Source organism: Populus euphratica, unplaced genomic scaffold, assembly GCF_000495115.2.
Source record: "Populus euphratica unplaced genomic scaffold, PopEup_1.0 scaffold118.1, whole genome shotgun sequence".
Classification (NCBI taxonomy): domain Eukaryota; kingdom Viridiplantae; phylum Streptophyta; class Magnoliopsida; order Malpighiales; family Salicaceae; genus Populus; species Populus euphratica.
Genome location: NW_011500007.1, coordinates 462,285 through 488,899, shown reverse-complemented (window position 1 = coordinate 488,899; position 26,615 = coordinate 462,285). Strand labels below are relative to the sequence as shown.

At 33.4% G+C, this 26,615-nt stretch overlaps 1 protein-coding gene and 1 long non-coding RNA gene across 3 annotated transcripts; one reads left to right on the top strand and one right to left on the bottom strand.

The window, feature by feature from the left end:
* Positions 1 to 533: 533 nt before the first annotated feature.
* On the bottom strand, positions 534 to 25,900 carry LOC105141259 (187-kDa microtubule-associated protein AIR9-like). Of its 2 annotated transcripts, XM_011048437.1 has the most exons (38): positions 25,596 to 25,900; positions 24,385 to 25,205; positions 21,643 to 21,714; positions 21,491 to 21,556; positions 21,245 to 21,316; positions 21,077 to 21,142; positions 20,895 to 20,957; positions 20,738 to 20,803; positions 19,856 to 19,955; positions 19,541 to 19,642; positions 17,748 to 17,980; positions 17,551 to 17,665; positions 17,086 to 17,206; positions 16,822 to 16,997; positions 16,510 to 16,645; positions 16,144 to 16,244; positions 15,982 to 16,029; positions 15,228 to 15,412; positions 15,003 to 15,120; positions 14,759 to 14,886; positions 12,729 to 12,897; positions 12,056 to 12,174; positions 11,701 to 11,869; positions 11,429 to 11,513; positions 10,965 to 11,038; positions 10,742 to 10,861; positions 9,070 to 9,265; positions 8,827 to 8,948; positions 8,289 to 8,496; positions 8,026 to 8,099; positions 6,912 to 7,050; positions 6,232 to 6,413; positions 5,335 to 5,490; positions 5,007 to 5,138; positions 3,054 to 3,112; positions 2,464 to 2,496; positions 2,242 to 2,376; positions 534 to 1,062 (listed from the first exon to the last, which is right to left on the bottom strand). In XM_011048437.1, exons 2-38 carry the CDS (start codon positions 25,186 to 25,188, stop codon positions 886 to 888), a joined length of 5,121 nt encoding a protein of 1,706 aa, XP_011046739.1. In that variant the 5' UTR covers positions 25,189 to 25,205; positions 25,596 to 25,900; the 3' UTR covers positions 534 to 885. The 2 variants fall into 2 exon arrangements, with proteins under 2 accessions (XP_011046739.1, XP_011046738.1); XM_011048436.1 differs by lacking the exons at positions 534 to 1,062; positions 2,242 to 2,376; positions 2,464 to 2,496; ... (3 more) ...; positions 6,232 to 6,413; positions 6,912 to 7,050 and having other exon boundaries at positions 7,516 to 8,099; positions 24,385 to 25,208.
* LOC105141258 (uncharacterized) lies at positions 1,040 to 2,016 on the top strand. The gene is made up of 2 exons (XR_845330.1): positions 1,040 to 1,740; positions 1,775 to 2,016. It is a non-coding gene; the product is annotated as an uncharacterized LOC105141258 (long non-coding RNA).
* Positions 25,901 to 26,615: the final 715 nt, after the last annotated feature.

Sequence of the window (26,615 nt, the reverse complement as noted above, 5' to 3'; positions counted from 1 at the left end):
ATAAACATTTTACTACATAAAGAACACATTAAATAAAACACTTTTTTTTGTCTTCTTATTTTTTTTAAAGTTTAAAAAGCTTACTTGTATCGTAGAGATATTCTCGGTATATGAAACAAATAAACCTTAAAAATAGTTATTTCAAGCCTATAAGCCAACTTTTTATTTGTTTTCATATTAAATACTTTATTTAGGATATTAAGGAATTGACATACGAGCCCTCAAACCCAGATGATGTCATCTGCGGTGAAATGAATGACGGGGAGATTGAGCCATGCATTGCTTACATTCGTGACAGCAATGGAGCAAAAAATTACACCGTGAGCCCTGAAGCCGATGTGATTAGCATGGTTGACAGCCATGGACAAAATTCTAACACAAGCAAGCTGCTCAAAGTTCGAAGCTTAAACAACCACTACACCGTGAGCCCTGAAGCCGATGTGATTAACATGGTTGACAGCCATGGACAAAATTATAACACAAGCAAGCTGCTCAAAGTTGGAAGTTTAAACAACCACCGAAACACCAGTGAATTAGGATGAGATTTCTCCTACTTCATGATGTCCCAGATATTTCATGTTAGTAGGCTCATGGTGGGAGGGTGTCAACCTAAAATTTTCCCCTGGAGATATGTGAAGCCTTACCCGCATCCAGCCATACATTTATATCAAAAAGGGTTAAAAAAGAAAGAGAGAGAGCATACATCGTATTCTCAAATAGCTTGATTTCATCGTATTCTCAACACCTCATCCTTCCATTACTGCAAACCACAAGTTACACGCAAGGAGGCTCCAAGAAACCAAAGAAGCACAAATAGGAATAAGAAATGAGCGAGGAATAAGAGTGGATCAGGCCTGCATAAATACCAGTCACTTTATATATTAGTTATGTCTCTATTTTGAGCAGAGAATTGAGGGATGTGCTATTGAATCGTTGAGCAAAGCCTCGGATCACAAGCACGATGACATCCCGTAAATGTCGGGACTGGACCATCAGGTCTACTTCATTCTCACTATCCACAACAATCCTAAGCCGATGTTGATCATTTCGGAAAAGATCCACCTGCAAATTCTTTAAGCCTTAGCTTTTCTGTATTATTGAGATAGCAAAGAGAAGTGTGTGAAGCTAAAACTCAGTACAAAAACTGTTTTTGTCATGTGGGAACATGGCAACATAAAATGAGATGCATCACCTAGAATCAGTTTTTTTTTTTTTTTTAAATAGGGGCAATTTTTAAATATTTTTTTACCATAATAAAGTATTTCTAAATTTATTTACCAAACTGCGGTACTTTGAGGCACGAAGATTCTACCTCGACAATCCATGTCATCTTTTTTTTTTTTCCTATGACATTAAAATAAGACAGTCAACATTACGTTAGACTAGTTAGATTTGTTTGTAACCTAGGTTTTTACATACATGACTAGGTAAACATCTTGTTTTAAACAACAGAACTGACACACACACACATACTGCTTCCAGATCTTGGATTCCCAGCCATCATACTTCCCAAACATGTTTTTTGTCCCTTAGCTTGTGCTTGAATTCCCAGTAACCTTAACATAAACATGGAAACATTTTCCTTCTTTTTTTTTTGTTGCAATAAAAAATTATTCTCTCTTGCTTCCATCTATCATTCAGTGCCGGAATTCCTAACAATCCTTATAACCGAAAGTCCCTACATGAACTTCAGATATATAACCACATACCTTCAAAGCTATCCCATCAATAACTTCCTTAGTCCTTACAACTGATCCACAAAATCATTGCATAGATGCTCTACAGGCCTACGCAGTCTTTAACTAAATCTTCTAATAGACATCCAAAAGCACACGAGTATCAAGATCAACAAGGGTGGATGAATTTCCAAGATACCATTTATTTTATTAACACATTATTAGTTATTGAAAGAAAAAGAATGATATGGCAAGGAGAGCCCTACACGACAAAGTTATCTTGGATTAGGTTAAAAGTACCTCCTTTGATAAATAACAACAAGAAAGTATGGTTTATTGGAAAAAAACCTCCACCTGAAATAATTGTATCCTATCATCTGCAAAACGTGTGGAGATGCAATCTATATATTGAATCTATAATCTGTACCCAATTTGACTGAATGAAAAACTTAAATGAATTCCTCCTTCAAACCATGATACCAACAAGTTTGGAACAATACTGTGTGCCACGGAACAAACCATGCAGGATGTAAACAAAACTAATGAAGTTTTGACACAAACTCACAAGAAAGGGAGGAGCATAACTTCCACGAATTTCAGTTGTTGGAAATGAAGTCTTAGAACCTGGCTTCACAACTTTCACTCGTTTTCTATTAACTTCTAGTATTCTTCTCTCAAGACTACTACCCTCTCCGAGAATCTGCAATATTAACAATGACATTAAAATGCTAGTTTATTTTTTACCATTCTCAACTTTAAGCACAAAATTGCAATGAAATGGAGAGACCTTTTTTGCAGAACAGTCTTTGTTACATAATACCTGTATTCAAAGACTTGCAGTCAGTTCAGGAACCATGTAGTAAAAGAAGTGTGTGTGTGTGAGAGAGAGAACTGCTTTGCACAGTTGAGACTATTGCAACTGTCCACTTCAAGTGCTCCTTTCATGATGAGCAATAATATATTTGATCAAAACCAAACAATAATACTAAACATGGTAATTCAGGCAATGCCCCTTTTTTTCTCTCACAGAGAACAACCACCCCACCCCACCCCCTGCCAACACAAAGAAGCTGTCCAGATTTCATCCTCCTGTCTTTCTCCCCTCAAATTAAAAGAGTTCTAGAGCATGAGATGTGTGGCATAACTTAAAATGCACCTTTACCAAGCCTTTGCAACTCAACAGTAAAGAGGGAGAAAAATCTCCAATGAAAGAACATAGTATACAAGAAACTCTTGAGATATTATTCTTTTCATGAAGTTAACACGTCCTTAGATACATGTTTTACCAAATGCAGAGTGTAGATGTACAAGAAACACAGCAACAATCGACTAGTTTAGAAGGAATTAAATTCAGCATAATACTCAAAATATACACACCTCAAATTTCACAGATCCAAGTTCAAGCTTCTGCTTAACTTCTTTTAAAACATCAGGCTCTGAAAGTTGGTCATATCAAAATTAGAAAAATAGAAGACAGACTATCACAGAATTGAGAGATTATACAGATGTGAGAAAAAAATATAAGCAAAACAATGGTATGACATCGACCACACATAAAGTTTGTCATAGGTTCGCCCTTGGAGTGGGACAAAAGAATTGGCAAGTCAAATCTTGTATGGTCATAAATCAAATTTAATGCACACATCTCATTTCTTGATCAATACATTATTTCAGTATCTTAAAGTTCGCAGCAATTTGTCCCTGGAGGACCACTCAATTAAGACTAGCCATTTCTACTTGGGAGTACTCAAGTCCAGGCAATGGGAGGGACAGTGGATTTAAGGATGTGAGAGGGATACTTCCTATTGTGTAGTCCAAAGCCTTCAGACCTCTTGTTCGAAAAAAGAAAAAAAAAGTTTTCTATTTTTAATTCAGCAATGACTAGTACAAGCCACAACCTAGCAGGTTTCAGTTAAAACTTTGGTCACAATTTCATGGCACATGATTGATATGCCAGGGATCAAATCAGAAATTTTATGAGATGGGTGTCCAGCTGAGTTCAACCAGTTTTTTTTTTTTTTGTCAGTTAAGGCACTTTCTAAATCTTTCTCCAAAAGAGCAAGGCACGTCAATTTTGTTTTCTAACAAATTTGGAAGAGCATCTATCTATCTATCTATATTAAATCTCAAGCTTTTGGATAAGCTTTAAGTATTTATCCTCAATTCCGGTGCTCCCGTGTAGGATATGCAAGTAACTTTTTATTTTTTTAATTGATAATAATATGAAGATTAATAACAAATTAGTATTTAAATAAATATCAAATTAATTAGTATTATTATTATTAGTAAACACAAACTTCTATAACAAAGATAATTCTACTAATCAGTTGTCTATTTAGAATCTCCTAAAAAACATGGAAAAATAGCTACATGCATGCATATAAAATTCTCTACTTATGACATTTTTCTCAATGCCACTTCCTCTCTTTTTCTTTATTTTTCTTTATAAAATTTATTTAATATACAATTTAGTGCAATGTTTTTCAAATTTTCTTAAGATTTCATACCCACTCCTTTTAATTACAAGTACTGTGGAATTTTTTTATTCATTTTTAATTACCAGTAGTGCTAATCCATTGATTTGTTGAATTAAATCTATATGTTCTAACAAGTAAAAAATGTTTTATTACTAATAAACCCCAACAACGCATAAGTAATCTGCTAGCAAATATACAAACTAAAAATAAAAAGAAAACCCTCAGCATTTCTTAACTTTATTTTCCTTAAACTCTTTCTTTTCAAGTTCAACAGCTTTTCATTTTGCAAAACTCCAGGAAAGTCCCTTACCCTCCCACCTATATACCCAATTATAAACCTCAACCTTCAACAATTACTGAAAGATAAATGCTATGATTCATACCAAACCCAAAATCAACAATTTCATCAGTATTATGGCAAACTCAATTATTGTAAGCATCAATTTACTATTCAAGGAACGTTCTTTTCTTCTTTTAATTGCTAATCATTTCATCTAAATAAAAATAATTTCTTCACAAGTCTAAAGATTGATTGTTATTGCGCTTGATGTTTACCTAAGGCTTCCTATTTTCCTTTCTCATAATTTCATTAGAGTATATAGTCAAATAGTTAATCAGACATTGTTTCACACATACACTAGTATTTTTTTGGTCATGCATTGTTCCACGGTTCCTTCTAAGGTTTAGGTTAGAATCAGAAGAATTATACGACTGAAAAAATTCAAATCTCGCTGAACCTGCACAAGTGACCTGAATATTTTTTTATTTTTTTTATCAACAATAACTTGCTTGCATGGTTAAAATAAATAGTGTGAAAAGGAAAGAATAAGCAGCAGATGGAATTCGTGGTTACCAACTGCAGTTGCCTCTGTTGAGGCAGACACCGGTTGCCCCTCAACACCATCTTCTCTCACAGGAGTATAAATTGCCACCAACCTGTACCCCACATCATCCACATTAGCTTCGTACATCCTTCCCACCTCCCCTGCAAGATCAAATAATTTTTCAAGTCAAATACAAGTTTATTTCAACATCATCACCTGTACTCAAGTGGAACCCAAAACCAGTAATGTAACTAAACAAAAAGAGAATATTGTCTACAAATATGTCAATGATGAGATTTTTGTTAGTGTGATTCCATCATTTTACAGAACAATTTAATGTTTTTTCAGGTGTCATACCTGGAATGGAAATCAAATCAGGACTACCAACCATCGATCTAAGCCATTGAATTCTACTTTTTCCTTCTTTTCCTCCACTGTAAACGCCTCGAACAGCATATAAATTGGTGTGAAAACCTCTTCCCTCAATCTCCAACTTAGCTATTCTAGGTATCCCTAAAATCAAACAATAATTCAGTAACTTAAACAACAAACAGAAATCACGAGGGACAAATACTTCATAATCCAAAATATAAGAATGCAATCAAGTGTTTAGCATGCAGAGAACATAGCCAACAGCAGTACAATCAAATATTAGCAAAGAAAACATCAACAAGAAAAAAAGAACAGAAACTTTCACCAGTAAAGATCTGGCATTGAAAATTTAGAATTATATCCAGCTTACATGAGACAAAAATCCAAGAAAAACTACTTGTAAAACCAAGAAAGATATAAAAAGACATAAAAGCTTCACGAGTGAATGCTTTACAAAATAACAGGATAGTTTGAATTTTGAAATACACACACACACACATATGATAGGATTTCACTTTTAATTAAACACAGATATATGCATAACATTACTTTTACAGCGTTTGAATCAAGCAATAGCACTTTAACCTGAATAGAAAGACATCCATGCATGTTGAAATAATTGCAATATATGTGATTTATAGTCAATTCTTCTAGACATTCACTTAGCTAGCAAAAACTGTCAGAAAAGTACAATTGGAGCAATTAAATCAAGAAATTGGATTGTGTTGCTTAAAATTCACAAGCAATCAGAATAAGCATCTACACGCATCTCATGGAGTGATAACAGAAGTTTGAAATCAAATCAATGAAAACAGATTAAAAATTAAAATAATTTCCACTAAGAAAAAACATAGTTTCAAGTCAAGTGATTGCACTTCAAACCTGGCAATACAGGACCAATCTCAGCATATGCTGGCTCACTTGACCTTCCAAAGACATCAGTCACAATACATTCACATTTGAAGCATCTACCAATGTCCTCTAGCCGCAACTTGTAAGAGCAGGAGCGTTGTGCAGGCAAGTGCTCAAAAGAGTTGCTATCCCCTGTCACTGATGAGCAGAACCTGCAGCATCCGTGTCAAATACAAGAATGACAATAGACAAGGACCTATGACGAAATTCAAAAGACAAGAAATATTTGTGACTTAATTGCATAAATGCCAAATTCTGAAACAGAAGCCAGCCATCAATTGTTATGCAAGCCATTTCACAAGTAACCACAAATTATGTCATGGCAATTTTGGCAGCTATTTACGTAGATTCCCAACAGAAAAAACTTCATTTAAACATGTCTAGATAGGAATTTTGGTTCCAATAAAAAGACAATCGAATTAGATTCATGCTGCTCGTGTAAGTTGAACAAGTTTAAAACACTTCAATTGTATTTACCATTCATAAAAATCCAACTTTTATTGGTTATTGTTAGAGGTTTAAAACACTTCTATCATTTTTTCTATATTTTTGCTTATGATTTAGAAAAAGAATGCCTAACAGTAAGGGTTATTGTTAGAATATCTAAACTCATAGAAGAAAAACTCTGATAAGAGAATTTAGCATTTCACCATTGATATCTGACTTCTTTCTTGTACTTGCTCCAAACAGATTGCTGGGTTTCACTCTTTGGGATCACTTCAACAGCAGTAAGTACATCACCTTCAATTGCCTTTCCCGTGAGAGCAACCATTTCCACTTGTGGAAGCTCTGGGACAAATAAGAAATATAGTTTAATTTGCATGATGCTCCCAATGAGAAACAAATTCCAAAAGGATATAATCTCCGCACTTTCTAATTTAGATCAAAGTACAAATCCCAGATGCTCATCCTTTTCCAGACTTCACTAGCTTTCCTAGCTAGTTCGTAGTTTAGATAAATTGAATTAAGAGCACATTTGAGAACGCGGTTGAAACCGTGTACCCTCAAAATTCAAAATAAATTCTTTTTTTTGCTAAAATTTTTTTATATATATATTTTCAAATCGTTTTGATGTGCTAATCTCAAAAATTATTTTCAAAAAATAAAATAAAAAATCATTTTGAAGCATTTCTAAGCGAAAAACACTTTAAACTACAACCACTACTACAATACCAAAGAGGCTCTAAATCCATTCAGAGTACACTTTCATGAATGATATATTCAATGATAGTACTCACCTAAAAAAGTGAGTACTACAATGAGATGTAATAGCACAAGGCAAAGGCTAAAGCCTGCTTACTGAAGGTTGTTGCTCAAGAACAGTAAATTCTTTATTTCTCTAAAATGAACTCCATGTAATGGTGTTTAAAAAAATCAGAAGAGCACAACACCATATATCTACATATATCTAGGAGACTCACTCCCTTAAATTTACAATTTATCTTTGGAGACTTCTCATTCTTTTACACAAAAAACAGGGAAATTGAGACAATATTAACCCTTGTTAACTATAACATAATATCACCTACTTTATTTTCTATGTAGTGTTTGGAAAGCAACATAAAATTTTGAGGGAAAATTCACAGCATTTTGATCTACAAGAAAACAGAATCAACACAACAGCACAACTAAAGAGTTGGGCAACACATGAACTAGTAATAAGGTCAGCTAGTCCAACTTAGTCAACATCTACAGTTAAAAATGCGGTCACAATTTACCAAGTAGTGCAAAATGATGTTACCCATTCTTTCCCAAAATACACACCTGGGAGAACAAGGCCAGTTGGCTCAGACAACTTAAGCTCACCTACAACTGAATCTGAACGAACAGGTGTGTATCTAAGAAAAACAGTGAGACACATTAAAATATACTGTTATATAGGCTTAATAACCAAAGGAATATGGGAAAAGTGTTATAGAGTAAACATTCAAAGGTTTGGCACATCAATAAATAATTAGTTTAAACTTTAAAGCACTTTCTGCCAGCAGATACCATGGTTAAAAAATTTAAAAAAAAAAAAAAGTTACCCAAACAATAAACGGCAATTGTAATCTGAATCTGTGACCTCATAAGTTATATAGGTTGCCCCCTCAATAAGACTGATAGCTCCATCGTTTGTCTCTCTATACCAGCTGAAGAGGCTCAATCCCTCATGCCCACCAAAATACTTTCCTTCTCCAGCATAAACACCCGAAGGCAGCTTCTTCACATTAACATTAGAAACTACCGGAAGAGCTGCCATGTGATATCAATTTCACATGTTAAAGAGCAAAATTTAAGGAAAAGAACTAAATAAATGCAACATCTTGGCATAACTTGGACCAGAGCATGGATTGGTATAATGAATGGAGTGTACGTAATTCAAAATTTAATCAATTGTACCACAGTTCAAAAGGTAGCCAAAATATGGTAGGTTCATCACATGATTAACAGAAAACCAAAATGCATGCACCTTTGATGAAATTTATGGAAGATCTATGACTATCTGTAACCTTGCATAAAAAGGCAGGTATTTGTGTTGACCATTGTCAAGGAACATATGAATTTAAAAGTACGAATGAGTACCAGGGTTAACTGGAGAGTTGGAAATTGAGACCAAAGGCTTTCCACACTTGCCATCTGCACGAGTAGGCAGCCAGTACAGAGCCAAATAAGCTCCCACATCCTCAATTGATGGAGTATATGGCCTACCACGAGTGCACATTAATCTCAGAAATTTATGGTTAATATGGGTCTAACATTCTCAATTCTTGGAACCCAGTGTATTATATATATGAACTTACAGGGTTTTACTATATATGTACTTACAGGGTTTTACCACATATAAGAACATGATCACCAGCATTTGCTATATCCAACAATTCAGATTTATTTAGCTTGTTCCTTGTTCGGAACCAAATATACTCCCCAGCACCTTCCTGTCCACCAAAGTATGTTTTTTGCGGGGTAACTTCCTTGTCCTCGTAGCAAGAAGGAATCAAAAGTTCCAATCCCACTGGATCAGCTGTTTAAAAATATTAACATAGAAGATATATATATATGAGTACAATAGCATTTTTATATAATGACAAAATTGCTAAAAAGAATTGGTACTGAAAACACTAAAATATCAAATTAGATTCAATAACTTAAATCAGGAATGTAATGAAGCAGCATGCCCAACTTAGAGGACAGAGGCTAAAAATACATTAACAAAAAGCAAAGACACTTCCATTTTTTTTTACATATATTTCAAATGCCATTTATTGTATCAAATCGTTAATAAGGATAGGTGAAATCTCAATACAAGAACAAAGAAGTGAGCTACAATCCAAGCAGTCTACAAGAACAAAGAAGTGAGCTACAATCCAAGGTTTGCCACTGAAAACCAATAAGAACTAATTTGTTGAGAACCTTGGCTTTGGAAAGTAGTTGCAGCAAAAGATTGGTCATAGCGTAACATTGGCTTGAAATTAGCATGTGAATTGAAATTAGCTGATTCAGTTAGTAGCAATTAGGAAGGGAGTTACAGGAAGTTAGAGGCCAATCAGCTAGCTTCAAGATATAAATAAGACTATGAGATTAGTGAGGGCAGGAAATGAATGAAGTAACAAATTCTGTATCAACTCTTCTCTTCTTCTTCTTCTTGTTCTACTTCTTCTTTTCCCTTATTCCTTTCTAGTAGTAACTTGTTAAGGTTGAAGCCTAACATTTGGTATCAGAGCTTTAAGATTCAATCAAGATGGTGGAAAATTACAAATTGAAAAATGTTAAAGAACATGGCAAGAGGTTGGATGAAAGAATGCAAGGCCTTCACGATGAATTTCATGAATCAATGGCTGATCAACAAAGCAAGTGGCAAGAACAATTGGTGGAGCAAAACAAGAGAACTGATCAGATCAGTTTGCAGATTGAAACATTATCAAATTAATTCCAATCGTTTTTTACTACTCAGATGGCAGGAAAAGAAGTTGGTGTATGATAACAACAAACTCAATATCTATGCCCTTCCAAAGCTTTCCATCAATAGCACCTTTCCGATATTAATTTATACTCATGCAAGTAAAAATTAATGTAAACGCACATGCCTTCCTGAGCGTTATGAATTGCCCTTTATGTAACCTACATATCATGCAAACATGGCAACAATAATTTATTATAACCCCAAGGTCCCCATCTCAAACTCAGTCCATGAGTCCTTGCAAAGCTTTCCCTCAAGAGTAGCTTTTCCAAAACTAATTTAGATCACAAAGTAAAAATTTGATGCAAGGATGCAGCCAGCCCTTTTAGAGAATTATAAACTATCCCCTTATGTAATCTAATAATCAAGCAATCATGACAGCAATTTGGGCAGTCCACTCAGGTCCAAAGATCCTTTTTAGATGAACAAAAACTGCAACTATTTTTATTTTATTGTAGGCAATAATTTCAAAGATGTTGAAGTCCATAAAAAGACTATAAATGTGTAATATAAATCCTAAATTATAGAAGTATGACTCACCAGGTGCAATCACATCAGATAATATGGTGTGAGGGCTTCCTTTTGCACCATCTTTGCGAATTGGAGTGTAAACAAGTTCAATGTGTTTACCGACATCCTTTAAAGTCAAATCAAGAAACTCTGCAATATGTTAAAAAGATATTTAATATCTAGTGAGTGATTTCAAGAAGACAAATCAAATTGGTAAAAAAAACATATTCAGTATTGCTTGACAAGAACTTACCATCTTCACTTAATTTCTCCTTGATACCACCACTTTCCACTCTAAACCATTCGTGGAAGCAGTTCCCCCTCTCTCTAAAATACAGAAAACATTTCAATTTTAGACAGTTATTAGGTGAGACCTCAAGATATAATTTATATTATTTTTTAATACATCCTCTTAAATGAAAGCCTTTTAAGTTTGAAACTTGTACAAACTCACCACTACCTTTTAAGTTTGAAACTTGTACAAACTCACAACTATTTTTTTTTTTTTAATTTTATCAAATAAAATAAAAGTAGTGAGATTTAAACTCGTGACTGTTTGGTGAACAAAGTTTGAGAAAATATCAAAGAACTATCTTAACTCGAAAGTATAAGTTGTTAAATGAGATCCTAAAATATGATTTATATTACTCTTTAACAAAAACAAATCGCTAATGTCAATAAAAAAAAAAAGGACAAATTATTCGCTAGAAGTCTCACCCTCCACTATAAGATGCAACAAAGCTCATGCGTTGTCCTTCGATCATTGATCCAAGAAACTCTAATGATTGGCAATTTGGAGGACCTGCACAAGATTTTAAAGATAAAATCACAAAACTAGACCTTGTTGAGTCAATTATTACACTCATAACATTAATTAGCAAATAGGATTAGAGGGGGGAGGAACATTAAACCTCAAAACTAAATATTTTACAAGTTTATAAAAATGCTGCCAAAAAAAAAGGGTGCAACAACGGAAATAAATCATATACCAGGTATAATAGGTCCCATCTGTTCAGAAAGTACTATAGGACCACAGGCCCAATCACTTCTCACAGGCTCACAAGAAACCGAGACAAAGCAGCCAATGTCATCAACTAAAAGCATGTATGATGCAGTAGTGGCACCTCGAATTTCAATTTGAGTGCCATCTGAACTTGTCTGCAAAACAATAGCTTGGTGAATGAAGCATACAGCAGTCAACAATCAGATCTAGCAGAAAAATGCCACCTCTACCATGATGTGATGTTTCTCCTTTTTGCCACACAATGTCACGTGGAAATATGGCAATTTACCTTCAAATGTGAGAAATTTACAAAGTTCATGCATGCATGAAGAAATAAGTACCCGAAACCAACGGAAAACTGAATTCCCCTCTTGCCCTCCCCAATATTTTTTGTCAACAGTTAGCATAGTTCCTTCGATAGCAGTTCCAACTATTTGTAGAGAAAGCAATCTTGGACTTCCTAATCATCAAAGAAAACTTGGCGTAAGGAAATAAGTTTGAAAAAGAAATGATAAATCAGTTTAAACATAAGTCTTTCCTAGTATTCTCAACAGATACGTAAATCCATAGAACTAGAACCAAAAGAAACTAACATACTTTCAATACAATTTTTTAAAATTCAAAATTTTATCTTCAACCTCAATTTACCAGCTAAAACTTTTAGGTTAAATTATTTAAATTATTTTTAATATAGTATTGAAGTCCATTTGACCAAATATCAAGAATTCAAATCCTAGTAACTCCATTTATTTACAGATTAATTTCAACAAAAAGTAGTGGCGGAATTGTGCTTAAATGCCAATAAACTTTGAGAGAGTGCAGGCTAAGAAATAAAAATAAACAATTGGCCTTCACCTAAAAACTTTAGTTTTATTGCTAAGGGAAAAACTTCACTGAATAATTCTGATTTACATATTGTGATTTACATTAGTTGCAAAATTATTCTGCTCAATCTTCTTGGTTCAGACTTGGACAAGCAAGCAAAATTGTCAAAACCTGAGACAAGAAACTTACCTGGTCGAACACGTTCTACCCCCATGCAAGTTCTTGGCTCGCCTACTATTCCATCATCACGAGCTGGAACGCACTGAAAAGATATGAATTTACCAATTGCATCTCTAGTAACACGACATTGAAGAACTCCAGAACTCTCGAGTATCAAGGATCCGGTATCACTTTCAAACTGAAAATTTCAAACAACAGTTAAAGTCAGTATAAGTGTAATTCTTGAGGGAAAAAAATGAATCAAACACGCTCAATAATTTTATAATTTACAACTAAAAGGAAACAAAAGACGAAAGGCTCAACTCATTATGACAACATTTCTAAACAAAGGGATAATTGTGTGGAATGGCACAAAAGAATCCAAATAGCTAACCACAACTAGTTTGGGATTGAGGCTCGATTGTTGTTGTTACTAAATAAAGGTATACTCGAATTTTCTTAAAACAAATGGAGCAATAAAATGGATTTCAAGAAATAATAATAAAACAAAAAAGCAAAGAAAGCTAACAAGAGACAAGAAAATCATTACATAAAACCTGATAATGTTACAAGATAAATATTCCAGAACACATAAGCAAAAAAAAAAAAAAAAAAAAAGAACACCAGTAATTGAAGCATGGTTCGCTCAGACTCAAATGGTTAAGTTCCAAATATCCTAGACATTTTCTAGAGATGCAAAAAAGACTATTGAAAATTTGTATCGCAAATAGCACATAGTTAAAAACAAAACAAAAAATGATACGCCTTGCAGAATGAGCTGTAAACCTACAACCTGGGTAGACAAAAAAAACCTATAACCAGCTTCAGAAAAGCCTTGTGAAACCTCTAATGCCCATTCTTCTAGTAAGCAATGCAATCCACACAACATGGAAAAAATAAATAGCTACATTTGTTTTCCGAAAATAATAAAAATACCAGCCAGTCAATATGAATAAAGAAAATTTTGAGATTCTACCAAGGCTGCAACATGTAAACATGAACATACTAAGGGATACATATAGGTATCGCTGTAGATCAATAGAAAAAAGTAATGGGATAACACAATTTTGAGTGTTTGAACTTATTTGATTTTCACAATTGAGTGTCCAATCTTTAATTTTGTTCAAATGGGTGTTCAATCTTTTTATTTTGCATAATAAAATGTCTAAGTGGATGTATGTTAGCAAATGTTAACGTGTCCATACATAAAATGATAAGATGGTCGCTAATACATAGAATAACATTTTGGGCTAATATCACTAATGAGATGTCACATCAAGTAAATGGGTGGAAAACTTCCATCCAAAAGCTAGTTGAAAATTAGAAAATTATTATTATTAATTATAAAAAAACTAAATGTTAAATATGTGTGTGTGTGTGTGTGTGTAAAAATTAGAAAATTAAAATAATAATTGTTATATATATATATATGCTAGATTTTGGAAGGAAATTTTCTAATTTATATATATTTAATAATTTTTTAATTCATACATATTTAATAATTATTATTTTTTAATTTTGCAGTTAGGTTTTAGAGGAAATTTTCCGTCCCATTTACTTGCTGATGTGGCATCTCGTTAATGACATCATCCTAATGGTATCTTAGATGGCAGTGTTCATGTCATCACTTAACAGATAACAGATGTATCAACATTTGAGTAACATAGATCTGCGAAATAAAATGAATGAACACCTATTTGAACAAAATTAAAGATCAAAAATTCAATTGTGAAAATCAGTTAAGTTATTTTTTTCTTTCAATTGATGAATGATTCCATTTTGGTTTATATATAAGAATACATTCAAGGAAATAAAAGAAGGATATCATGAAGATGATTTTCCTACATGGGTAAAAGAGCATCAAATACAAGAATGTTTCAGTTGCATGATTACGAAAGCAACTTCTCTTATATGCTAAAGTTCTTCTAGCAAGCATGTTAACAAAACTTCAATCTCATCTAATCGTCATTAGGAACACAGGTCCAAACAAGTGAAAAAGAAATCATCATTACAAAAAAAATTGAGGTTGTAGCACACATGGTTTAGATTTAAGTGTTTACCTCATGAAGATACCAATTATATTCACTTTTTCCTTCATGACCGCCTACATAGCCATATGATGCCGTCAATATTCCACCTTCAATGTAGTCGCCCGAAATTGATAAGAAATTTAGGCTTGGAGGAAGAGCTGAAAGAAGTGAATAAATTATATGTAGTGGATGTGAATTTCAAAACAGAACTTTAACTTGTATCAAATCCATATTCAACATTCTTTTGCAAGGCAGAGGAAAGAGATTTACTTACTCTCAACTGGTTTTTCTGATATTGCATATGTTGGTTCTCCAGATTCACCATCTGGAGTCATAGGAGTATATTTCGCAACAATGTAATAGCCAACTGCTCCTAAGGGTATGCGGAATGCCTAAATTACAGCAAAAGTTCAACTATAATCATGTATCAAAAATAAAGCCAAAAAAGACACTGATTCATTATTTATGTGTGCATATACAGGCATACAGATTTACCCACCTTTGCAATTTTTGCAGTGCTCAATGCATCTAGACTATTCTCACCATCCAATGTCGAAGAACTTGTTTTAAACCACTGAACTCTGCTAGAACTTTCAGTTCCTCCAGTGACAGTTCCAGTTACAGTGACCTTACTGTTTTCTCGTAAATGACCAATTATCTTCACATTCTTTACTTTTGGAGGAGCTGAAATCAGGAAAAAGAATACCATCACTATGAATATGGAAGTTAGAACCTTTATGCAAAATTATAAACTGCAAAAACATAACAAAGATACCCCACAACAAAATACTGTAAAAAATATTACTAGCAATGAAAGAAAACTACTATACGAGGAACTTCATTAAAGCTAATTCACATTGTAACGTTGTTATCAAGAATAGAATCTAGAAAACCATACCAAATTCAAAGAGTATATACTTATCAAGGACACTTATCAAGAACTACTCGTACATTTATATTGAACTATGCTGAGACATTGACTAGTTCCCATTTTCACAAGTAAAAGTGAAGCTACTTTTTTATATTTATTTAAACTAGCACATTCGCTTCAGTTATGTTGAATTAGGGTACCACGGACTGAAAGAGGTCCAAAATTGAATTTATTCTAGAAAAAGACTCATTACTTGCCAACTGATATGAACTTCAAATCTATCAAACATTTTTCATTAAGAATGAATGACCAACCCACCCCCCGGCAGAAGAAAACAATAAAAATAATCATAACAAAATTTGTCAGCATTATTTCAATCTACCTCGCTTCACTGGGAGAGACAATATTGTAACAGATTCCCCTTCCTGTCCTGCAAGGAGTGCAAATTATCATGCTAAGTTTTGTAATATAATCTATTAGAAATCCAGAAGATGAGCAAACATGCTTGTTATATCTTCAACAACCAAAAAGGTAGTGGACCTACCTTCAAAATTAATGGGTGAATAAACAAAAGCTAAGCATCGTCCAACATCTTCATTGGTCAAGGCATACTCAGATGTACCAGTTGATATGGATACAAAATCTCTAGGAATAGAAAAAACAGCAAAGAAGATTGAAATAACATCTACCAAAAAAACAGAACTTGAAATGAAACAGCAGTGCATCCCTTAGAATACACAGAAACAATCCAAACCCAAGTTGGAAACAGACAAGGGGGAAAGAAGAATTTGGACATGAAATGCTGTGGGCATAAAAACAACTGAAGTGTAAGCTCTTACGACAAGAATAAAAAACAACATCAAGAGAATAAGAATAGCAGAGTAGAATATGAAATAATGAGTACACTTACCCAGTGTTCTTATTCTCACGTAACCATTCAAACTTGCTAGGACCTTCTTTCCCCCCAAAGTAATTTCCAACTCCCTTTACAATATTTCCTTCAACAATATCTCCAATAATTCGAACATTACTGACCGATGGAGGAGCTATCACAATGAAACATTACATAATATTTCAGTATCCAATGCCATACTATTTGCATATATTCAAATTAAAAAATCTAGAATTAAAAAAAGAAAAAGAACAAGAACAAGAACAAGAACAAGAACAAGATGAGAAAACAGAAAGTACCTAACTAATCAAAAAATTTATCCCTACACACCTGCTTTAACAAAATCAGTATATTTATAGTGAGGTTCCCCTTTGGCTCCTTCTTCTGTGACTGGTGTGTACATAAAAACCAAACTTGAATCAATGTCATCTAGAGTTAAATGATATTCCTCATCTTCCGCTCCAGCAATAACCGTCGGGCTGCTATTCCATCTTCTCCTCAGCCAACTGAAAAATGAAAAAGGGGAATGATATACTTAAATTGCATATTTTGACTTCAGGTATGTATATCCTGCAACCATGTTATCAACCTTACCTTGCAACACCTTTCCCTGGAGTCCCCCCACACCATGCAATCTCAGCATAGCCTTTGATAACATTTCCTTCCACTAAGTCTCCTTGCACTTCAAGGTTCACAACCTTTGGAATTCCATTTCCTTTATAAGGTGGAGAAGTGAGGTTGAAAGACAGTGTGATGTGAGTTACATGGTTGAAGAAAAGATTGAAAAGACGTTAGATTAAAGAAAAAGTAATCATGTATTTTTTAACAGAACCTACAATTTCTCAAATGTTTGCATGTTTATTTGTCTGCTTCTGCATTTTTAAAAGGGCTTTTCTATAGTGAGTGTGATGCCACTTTGATATGAATCAACAAGTACAAATTACAAAACTATCCAGATAAAAATAAATAACATCATGTTAAAAAACTGGAAGCTAAATTAACATGCAATTTATCCAATATCAACCATCCATTTACAAAGAAAATAGGAACAAAACATACCAGGTGAAACTCGTGAAGATATGGCAAAAACAGGAGGATACTTTATTTCTCCGATTATGGGAGTACATTCCACTTTCAGAAATTTACCAATGTCTTCATGCTTTGGCCAGTATACCTGGTCATCATATGATGTTATCAGCATGGCAAAAAATGAAGATATCTGCTCAGAAGTTCATTATATGGCAGGAATCAATTACCTCTCCAGTGGCATCAGGGATAGCAGAAAAGCTTGAAAGTGCTCTTTCTTCCACAAACCATTGATACTTTAAGACTAACTGTGGATCAGCACTTAGATTGTTGTCTTGAACAAAAACAAAATGGCAGTGGCAAGCATCTTCTTCAAAAGGTTGATCTACCAACGCATCTTTGAGCAGATAGCCTGGAGGGAAATGCTCTTTCCATTGCTCATATAGAAAGCAAAAGGTTGAATCTGTTCAGCAGACCACAGTTCAATTCAAAAAGTTTCATAAAGGAATCTTAATGAATTGGCATGATCAACAATAAATACTTGTTGCAAGATAGCTTCACACGTCACAGCAGCCTAATATTCACATGGTGTTATTTAACATGGCAGTGGAGATCCACAAAGTCACCTTTGCTTATGTTGCATTATAGCTTGGTATATGTTTCATATTTGGAGGTCCAGCTATTTCCTCAACGTGAACACATTAACTATGTATTAATTCTGATTACATTGCCTGCTCAAAACGAGAGCTAGATAGAGGTGTTAATCAGACATAAGTTCTTTTATGCTTGATTTTGTGACAGTGAGGCAGACATAGTGAAGGATTGCTCAGCATGTTGATACAAAAATAATACAACAATGAGTGGACCAGTCTTTGTTGTGTAAAGTAACAGCCACATTTGTCAATTGCCTTCTGTTGCTTAACATGTGTGTCAGATAAGTGCTAGTGGAGTTGGAGCATGAAGCTGTGATTCATGCTGTGAAATGTATCGCAGGTATAATGAGGTGGGCATGAATGCATGGTGAGACGTATTGTTCCATATAGGGAAGCAAAAGATGTTTGGCATTGTATCATACCAGCTACTTTCTGTTCCTCTGAGGAAACACCACGAAAGAGCATTTAAGGGAAAATTGTCATCTCTCACCTATTTGAATGAAATTTGTTTAAATACCATGCACTATTGACATATGGAACAGTCTTTTGTTAGTGGGGAATATTACTGAATCCTTATTGACTATTTATTTTGTTTGGAAATTCACATGTGATGAAGTTGGAATGAAGTACCATGGCATGTACCTAATTGAACCTACAAATATTGATTACCCCCTTCATAACTAATTTAAAAGATCCCGTTTACTTTTATTCATCATGTACAAATTCATGTGGCATGCACAACGAACACGAGTTAGCACGTCCACATTCAGGTAATAAGCCCTTAGGTTACTGATTTCAGAGCCATTGCCTTCATCATTGCTGTGATTAAGCATTCAGTCATGGAGAAAGAGGATAGGCGAATCAGAGCAGAGATGATAGAAGAAAGGAGGAGAGAAGCAGCACAAAGAAAGGAAAGAAACCAAGAAGTAAAAGGAGAACAGGGAACTTTTATATCAACAACAAGCTCTAATGTAACTCCAAAAGAATGGTAAAAAAAAAAAAAAAACCATCTAATAGGTGATTGAATAAAAAAATTAGCTAGCAAATAGAAAATAATATAAAAATTCTAATATCCACCAAAAAACACGCAATTACTTAATAAAACTATGCAAACCTAGCTAGTTGTCCATTTAGATATCTCGTGAAGTAGATACTTGCATACAGCATAAGTGTGCAGTATGAAAAATCACCCTCCTATAACAAATTAAGCACAATAAAATGATTATAGTACATAAAAATCAAGTATCTAACATAGGGGGTTCTCCCCTGATCTAGACAAAATCAACATCAATAGAGATGTGATGATTATTTGATGTAGTGTCTGAAGTCCCAACCATGCACCAACAAAGAATGTTTTACAAAATACATACCTGCTGCTTTCTCAGGGCGACAAAGCTCCCAACCATATCTAATGCACAATGCTGTGCATGCTGGATAACGTTTTGCAATTGCAACCTCTTCTCGGGAAAGATCTATCAGAATTTCCAGGTTTAGAAGACAATGAAGAAAAGTAACAAAGTATCTTCAAAGCAAGAAAACCTAATAAAGTAAAAACCCTATTTTAAGGCAGAGAAAAAAATATGAAACAAAGGAAATTGAAACCAAATGCAGACACATGTTCTGTATATGAGGAACAAACATATCATTCAATCTTGTATAAAGGCATTTGAAATATGACACAATACCTCTATCATTAAACTTTTTCAAGGTAGGACCAACAAGCAGAATTGAGGCTGCTTCTAAATGGGGCATCTTAAGTATAGGATTCTCCTCCACTCGCAAATGCTGCAACACAACACAATATTGAGAATGTTACATATGTACTCTTGCTTGTGGGTTTAAGAAGATGAGCAAAATGTTTCCATTCATCTGTTATCAATGCATCAAATCTTGTCTCCAACTCTTACACCACTAGAAAATAAATGAGTGCTCAGAAGATAAAGAAAAAAATATATATATTAACTGCATGTCAATCCTTAAGAATTCAGACATTGATGGCAGAAAGCTGAAAGAAAATAAAAATATTTCAGTAATTTCTACCACTCCCAAGTCAAAATACCACTGCAAAAGATTCCATGACAGTCCATAACCCTAAGCATTGTCATCTCACCATATTAACCTTAAATATTCTTAAACATGAGGAATTAGTTTTTTTAACAAAGTAAAAGATAAAGCAATCTTAATGATGAAAATGATATACCTCCAATCGTCCAATATTTATTCACATTGCACAAGAAAAGCCTTGAGACAAACTCTTGAATAGTTGCAAAATACTTCATGATTTCTAAACCTTAGTATGACATATTCATCAGTGATATAAAACATTATCTCTGTCAAGTAAGAGAATCATATCAATTTTTCTGTCAAACAAACTTACTTGTGTCAGTATTAATCAATTAATTGCACTCAGAAACTAGCTACAGTTGTATGAACCCAAACAAAACTACATGGAAGGAAACAGAAGGATTGGCAAGGCAATAAAGAATGTGAAAATACAAGACCATTTTAGCAATCCTGTCTCATGCTCCAAAAGTTAAAAGAACAGAATTAGAATACTTAAAACTAACCTCAAGGACTGGTAGATGTGGGAAGCTCTTCAGAGTTGTTATTTTGTTTTTGCTGGCAGCTAATACCTAGAGAAAAATAAACAGGTGAAAAAGTTGAAGAAAATGATTCAATCATGACTTTGTAATATGCTGGAGCATTGTTAGACAACATGCACACCTGTAGTCGAGGTTGGCCAGCCATTGACAGAGACCTTAACTTATTTTGAGCAACCGAAAGAAACTTCAAACAAAAAGAAAGATATCAAACCACTAATTACTTTGAGTGCAGACATAGAAATCCATTGTAAATCACGAATTACAATAGCTGAGCAGCAAGACTTGAACAATTTAAAGGCTTACCTCCAGGTTAGGAAGCTGAGGAAGGCTAACAAGTGACGTGATTTGATTCCCAGCAAGATAGAGTTGCTGCAGGTAATAGATATGTCATCACCTTATTAAATGAACCATCAAAGTCTATAGTATATCTAATCATGAAACGTAAGAGATGAATGGACATGAGAAACAAACCTGAAGGGCCTGGCAATTCTCGAGAGGTTCAAACTCAGGCCCCTTGAACTCATTGAAACTCAAATCAAGGACCTGCAAAAGCAGCATTGCCCATCGGTAACTAAGCTCCTTTTATTTGCTAACAGACATGTCTAATGCGGAACTTTGGCAAGTTTTGAATTTTGCTAATTCAAAAGTTGTATGCACAGAAAAAGGCCATGTAGTGTTGTAATCAGAAATGGAATCATGATAAAACATGAAACACACCTTCACACGCTTCAGCATCTCAATTCCTTCCAATGTATGAAGGAGATTGTCTCTGAGATAAACAAACTGTCAAACAGGAGTTTCAGTTAAACATTCTCGTCACTAAGTTTAGCAGATATAAGCACCAATGCATTCAGATAGTGCATGTTTACCTCTAGATTTTGAGTTAAGTTCAACCCACTCGCATCAAGACTACGAACTTTGTGTCCCCTAAGATCCAATCTCTGAAGCAACAAAAAAAAAATCGCAAAGAAATTGGCAAGGACCAAAAAAAGTGGGGAAAAGGAAAAATAAGCAACCATAGTCAATCTTGTTGTGAAGCATACATTGACTCATTAAAAGCATGCCTAATGCTCATAGCTTCTAGAGTTCTCAATGTCATTCAGCCACATTACACCACTATTTCACACAAATATTTACTGAACCTTTAGAACAAAGACATAAACACAATTATCTCACTAATTGATATCTCAAAGAGCAATGCCATTAATGCAAACAAATCATACATAATTTTCATACAACTGATTTGGCAATTACTTATTTTCAAGTTTAACCAATCATCTAATGTTTATTTGATCCACAGTTCACCATTTATCACTTGCCAATATGTTTGCATGGAGTTCTAAAATGATCTGTTCGTATGCATAGCATTTTCCTATCTCAAAAACATTTTACAAATTGAAAAAATTTTACATGTAAATCTTTTTCACTGAAATATTTTACATTGAACATATGTTTCAATGAGGTTGAAATAGCTGAATGAAACTGTAAGTGGAAAATTATAGGTCGATTAATAAACATATAATAGAACTTAATGAATTGAAAATATTTTATTGCAATTGAACTAAGCATATAGGCTGTCGATGAAACATTTTACCTTGGTCAAGTTTTTGTAAAATATGTTACACAAAAGAAACAAAATAAAATCCAGAAAACGGTAAATTTTTAACAACAAAAAAAAAACACCCAATGTTTTTTCTAACAATACATGAAACAACTCCAGTTTCGTATGATTAAACAAAAAAAATCATTAAAGACACAATATTTGAACGCCACACAATTATTTAGGATCTGGCATCACCATGCCCCTATGTGTTTTTAACTGTTTATTAAAAGAACAGCCAAAGATGGTTGTCCCTTTTTCCACTAAAGAACTGTAACCAGTCCATTTTCTACAAATTTACACTTTATTTCTTCTCAAAACCCATTCTCAAGATTACCATGACTATCAAGACTTTGTGAAGAAGAATTTATAAACCAAGAAAGGAGATTGGAGTTCTGTAGTGTATTTGCCTTTAATAGCAACCTGCATCTATGAAATACAGTGTTTTTTCAGTTTCCCTCATCTTTTCGGGATACAAGGGGCACTACTAAGATAATGCTGGTTAGCAATCATAACTGTCGAACAGAAATGCCCTACCTCCAATCCTAAACGCATATTTAACACCTTAGAATATAACAACAGCAGTTTCATAACGTCAAAAGAATAATTCCAGCTCATAACTTGAAAGGAAATTCAACAGTCATGCTTGGACAGGCATCTAAAAATGAAACCTATTAATTCTTATGTCTGTTGAACAAAATTCACAATTGATGATTCCAGTTTTTATTATTTTTTGCACTTCTGTTCAGCTAAAAAATACAAAAAGATGGTGGTGCATTTCTTCACTGAGAAAAGAGAAAAAATGAAGTAAAAACGTAGACATAAGGAAATGGGTTGACTCGTTTCTGGAACTAATTCACATGTGATCGATTTTCATATATCAAGATAATAGAAAACGAAATGTAAGACAATCTATGTCTCAGACTCCTCCTCTGTGCATACTGGATCAAGCATGTTGATTTCCTATCAAAATAATAGAATACAAAATGGAAAAAAAATGTGTCTCTGTCTCCAAATATGCTACCGTATAAATGTGACAGAGAAGATTCAAATTTGAATTTTATCTTAAAATATTTATTGATTAGTTTTGTATATTTTTCAAACTGTATATAAAAGTAAGTTAAAATTTTATAAAAAAAAATACTAAACACCTGAAACTATATTATAATAAATTTTCAGATTAAATAAAATTTAAAAATATATTATTTTAGAAAATTAAAATTATTAGACAAATCTTATCAAATTTATCAGACTAAATTTTTGTATATTATGTGAGACGTATCTGAATCTACAGCTACAATATTTCTGCCATTCAAGCTAGTTTAGAAACAAATTATCTTAACTTTTCAAATCATATATACTAGATTTATAATTTATCCAGATAAAAAAGAATGATATACTTAAAATTAAGACTGAAAATCCACTCAAAATACGAGAAATTAAAGGTTCAGAATACATCAAAAAAAAATTAGCATGCAAACTTTATTTTTATTATTATATTTTATTTGTTTATTTAATATTAAATAATTATTTTTAATTTAAGTTTATTCAGGCCTATTAGATATTATTTAAAAATTTATTTTATTATTATTAAATGATTATTAAGTTAAGTTTATTAGCTTATAAACCCCAAAAAATTCATTAGAATTGGTTAGAAAAAACTATATTATATTTTAAAAAAAAATTAGCAACAAATTAAAAAATAAACTTTTTTATTTATGATAAAATAATTTGCAAGAACAAAAATTATATATCGATTTATCAAATATTAGTTAATTTTGTAATATTATTTATATATTTAAGGTTGTTAGTTATAAAATTACCTTTGAATTTAATTTTTTTTAATTCTTAAATATGAGATTATTTTTAGATTAAGATTTGATTAAACTTAATGTTTAGCTTTCATATTGTTATTGCACTTTACTGAGGATTGCTTGAGATTTGCATGATAGAGAACGTATGCCTTTTTCATTTCATTTTCTTTTGAGAGTGATAGTAATGGTATGCTTACCACATCATCCCCAGCTTTATTAATCTCCACCTGTGGAAGAGTAATGAAGCGAGAATCCCGGCTTTCAGGAGTACCTGCTCTTCTCCGACCAGACAAATTAGAACTCCTGTCCAGAGATATTGACAGGGAACCGGCTCTCAAACCACTAGAACTGGAAGGGGAGCGAGCAGATGGTGAAGAAAGCTTAGAAATTGTCTTCCTGCTCATGCTACTGCCAGTACTGTCCAGTGATGAAGAAGGAAGTCTTCTCGAAGAAGAAGAGACTGACAATGCTGGCTTAACTGAAGATTTCTTGACTGTCTCTGGCTTACGTACACCCGACCCAATTGATGTTCTCAAGCTCTTATCCATGGGAACTGACTTCCTAGCCTCGGAAACACTAGTAGTTCGAATCGTGGGCTTTGCGGAAGGCAAGGAACTCCTTCTAAGCTGTGGAAGGGACTGTTTCACTGAATCTGAAACGGCATTCGTCTTTCCGCCAGAACCTGTAGTAGTATTTTGGAGTTTCGTTGCAGAGACGGATAGCTTCTCAGGAGCCCCTCCAGTGCTGTTTCTTCTTGTGATTGGAACTGAACTGGTTTTGCTGGAGGATGCAGTTGTGGTGGTCACATTTGAAATTGAATCCGAAGTGTTCTTTAGTTTACTCCTCTTTGGTGCCGAGAGATTTGAGGTGGCTGAAATGGTAGGTTTCGTGGTTTTGGAAACCTTCATGGGAGTTTCCACTGAGCTAACAGAGGACTGCTGCTTCTGTCTCTCTGAAGTCGGGGCCTTTCTAGCCCCCTCGTCACCTAGTGGTTCCTCCATTTTTAAGCTAAACAAGCCTGCTTCTCAATTAACCACCACAACAACAAGACATCATACTGTAAGAATGAACGAATTTAATTTATATATAAAAAAAAAAAACCACACAACATGGATTAAGAAACTACTATTAAGACCACGGAAAGGAAAGGAAAACAAAAGGCAATGAATTATTGATCGGTTTCGTATTGGGTTGTTGAGAAAATGTCACAAAGTAAGCAAGCAAATTAAAAAAAAAAAAAACAACGTTAGGAGAAAATCACAAATTTCAGGCAAAACCTGCTGTCATGCCATTATTTGTTTCGGTTAGGGAGTCATTTTCACTCCTCTGTAAAATAATAACGCAATATTCCCACACAAAAAAAAAAAAAAAAACCGACAAAGAGAACTCAGACAAACTAGAAACTTACATGCTAAAAGCGAAGAAGAAGATAAAGCGAAACATGTATCCTTGGATTCAAATGATGGAGCTTGGATCCAGAAACAAATGCAACTTCCTTAGCAAAACTCCAAGCTTCCTCTCCTCTCTGTGGATCCAAGTGGAAAGAATGTACAAAGCCAAACAAGTAGATCTAGCTAGTGAAGGAACTGCAGCTGCCGCGTTTCAAAAACATGGAGTGGAGTGCTTTACAAACCCCCCAGAACAAATGACGACTGCCTTCCTGCTTTTTCTTTTTGTGTCTTTTGTTCTTGAAAAAGAAAATAAAGTAAGAGAGAGAAGGGGGAGGGGGTGGGAGGGGAGGGTGGTTAATTTGTTTGAAAATGAGGGTTGTTTGGCTACTGCTGTTTGACGGTGGATCTTATGTTCTAAACTCTCGTTTAGCATCCAACCGTGCCTTTTAGAATTTTTAATTTTTAAATTTTAAATTAATGTTTTTTTATAACGTGATAATATAAAAAATTAAAAAATATTATTTTAATATATTTTTAAATAAAAATCATTTTAAAAAATAATATCTACCCAACTCTTACCTAATCTCTAAATGAAAAGAAGAAATAATTGTGTTTATAACTAATAATTTCTCTTGAAATTACACTTATTTATATAATTACTTTGTTGTTCGTTTTTTTTATAAATACATTTTATTTAAAAAATTAATTAAATTTATTTTTTTTATTTTTTATTTTTAATATCAATACATTAAAATTATTGAAAAACATTTAAAAATATAAATTTAATAATTTTTCAAATCAAATATATTTTTAAAATGCCTTCAAACATAATTGTAAATAAAAAAAAAACAAAGAACCCTGCAATATTAAAGTAAAAGCTTATTTGTTTTAACATTTTAAAAAAAATTGTAAAGTAAAAGCTTATTTGTTTTAACATTTAAAAAAAAATGAAAAAAATTAATTTTTTATTATTTTTTATTTTAAAATAATATTTTAATATATTTATAAATAAATAAAACATTTTAAAAAATAACTGT

What these genes read in the sequence shown, in the direction of transcription:
- LOC105141259 (XM_011048437.1), bottom strand. Translation starts at nt 25,188, where the DNA reads ATGGAGGAACCACTAGGTGACGAGGGGGCTAGAAAGGCCCCGACTTCA. An exon ending in AAGACTGTTCTGCAAAAAAG is followed by an intron (nt 2,377 to 2,463) that starts GTCTCTCCATTT and finishes TTAATATTGCAG; the next exon opens with ATTCTCGGAGAGGGTAGTAG. An exon ending in GTTATGCTCCTCCCTTTCTT is followed by an intron (nt 1,063 to 2,241) that starts GTGAGTTTGTGT and finishes AAGAATTTGCAG; the next exon opens with GTGGATCTTTTCCGAAATGA.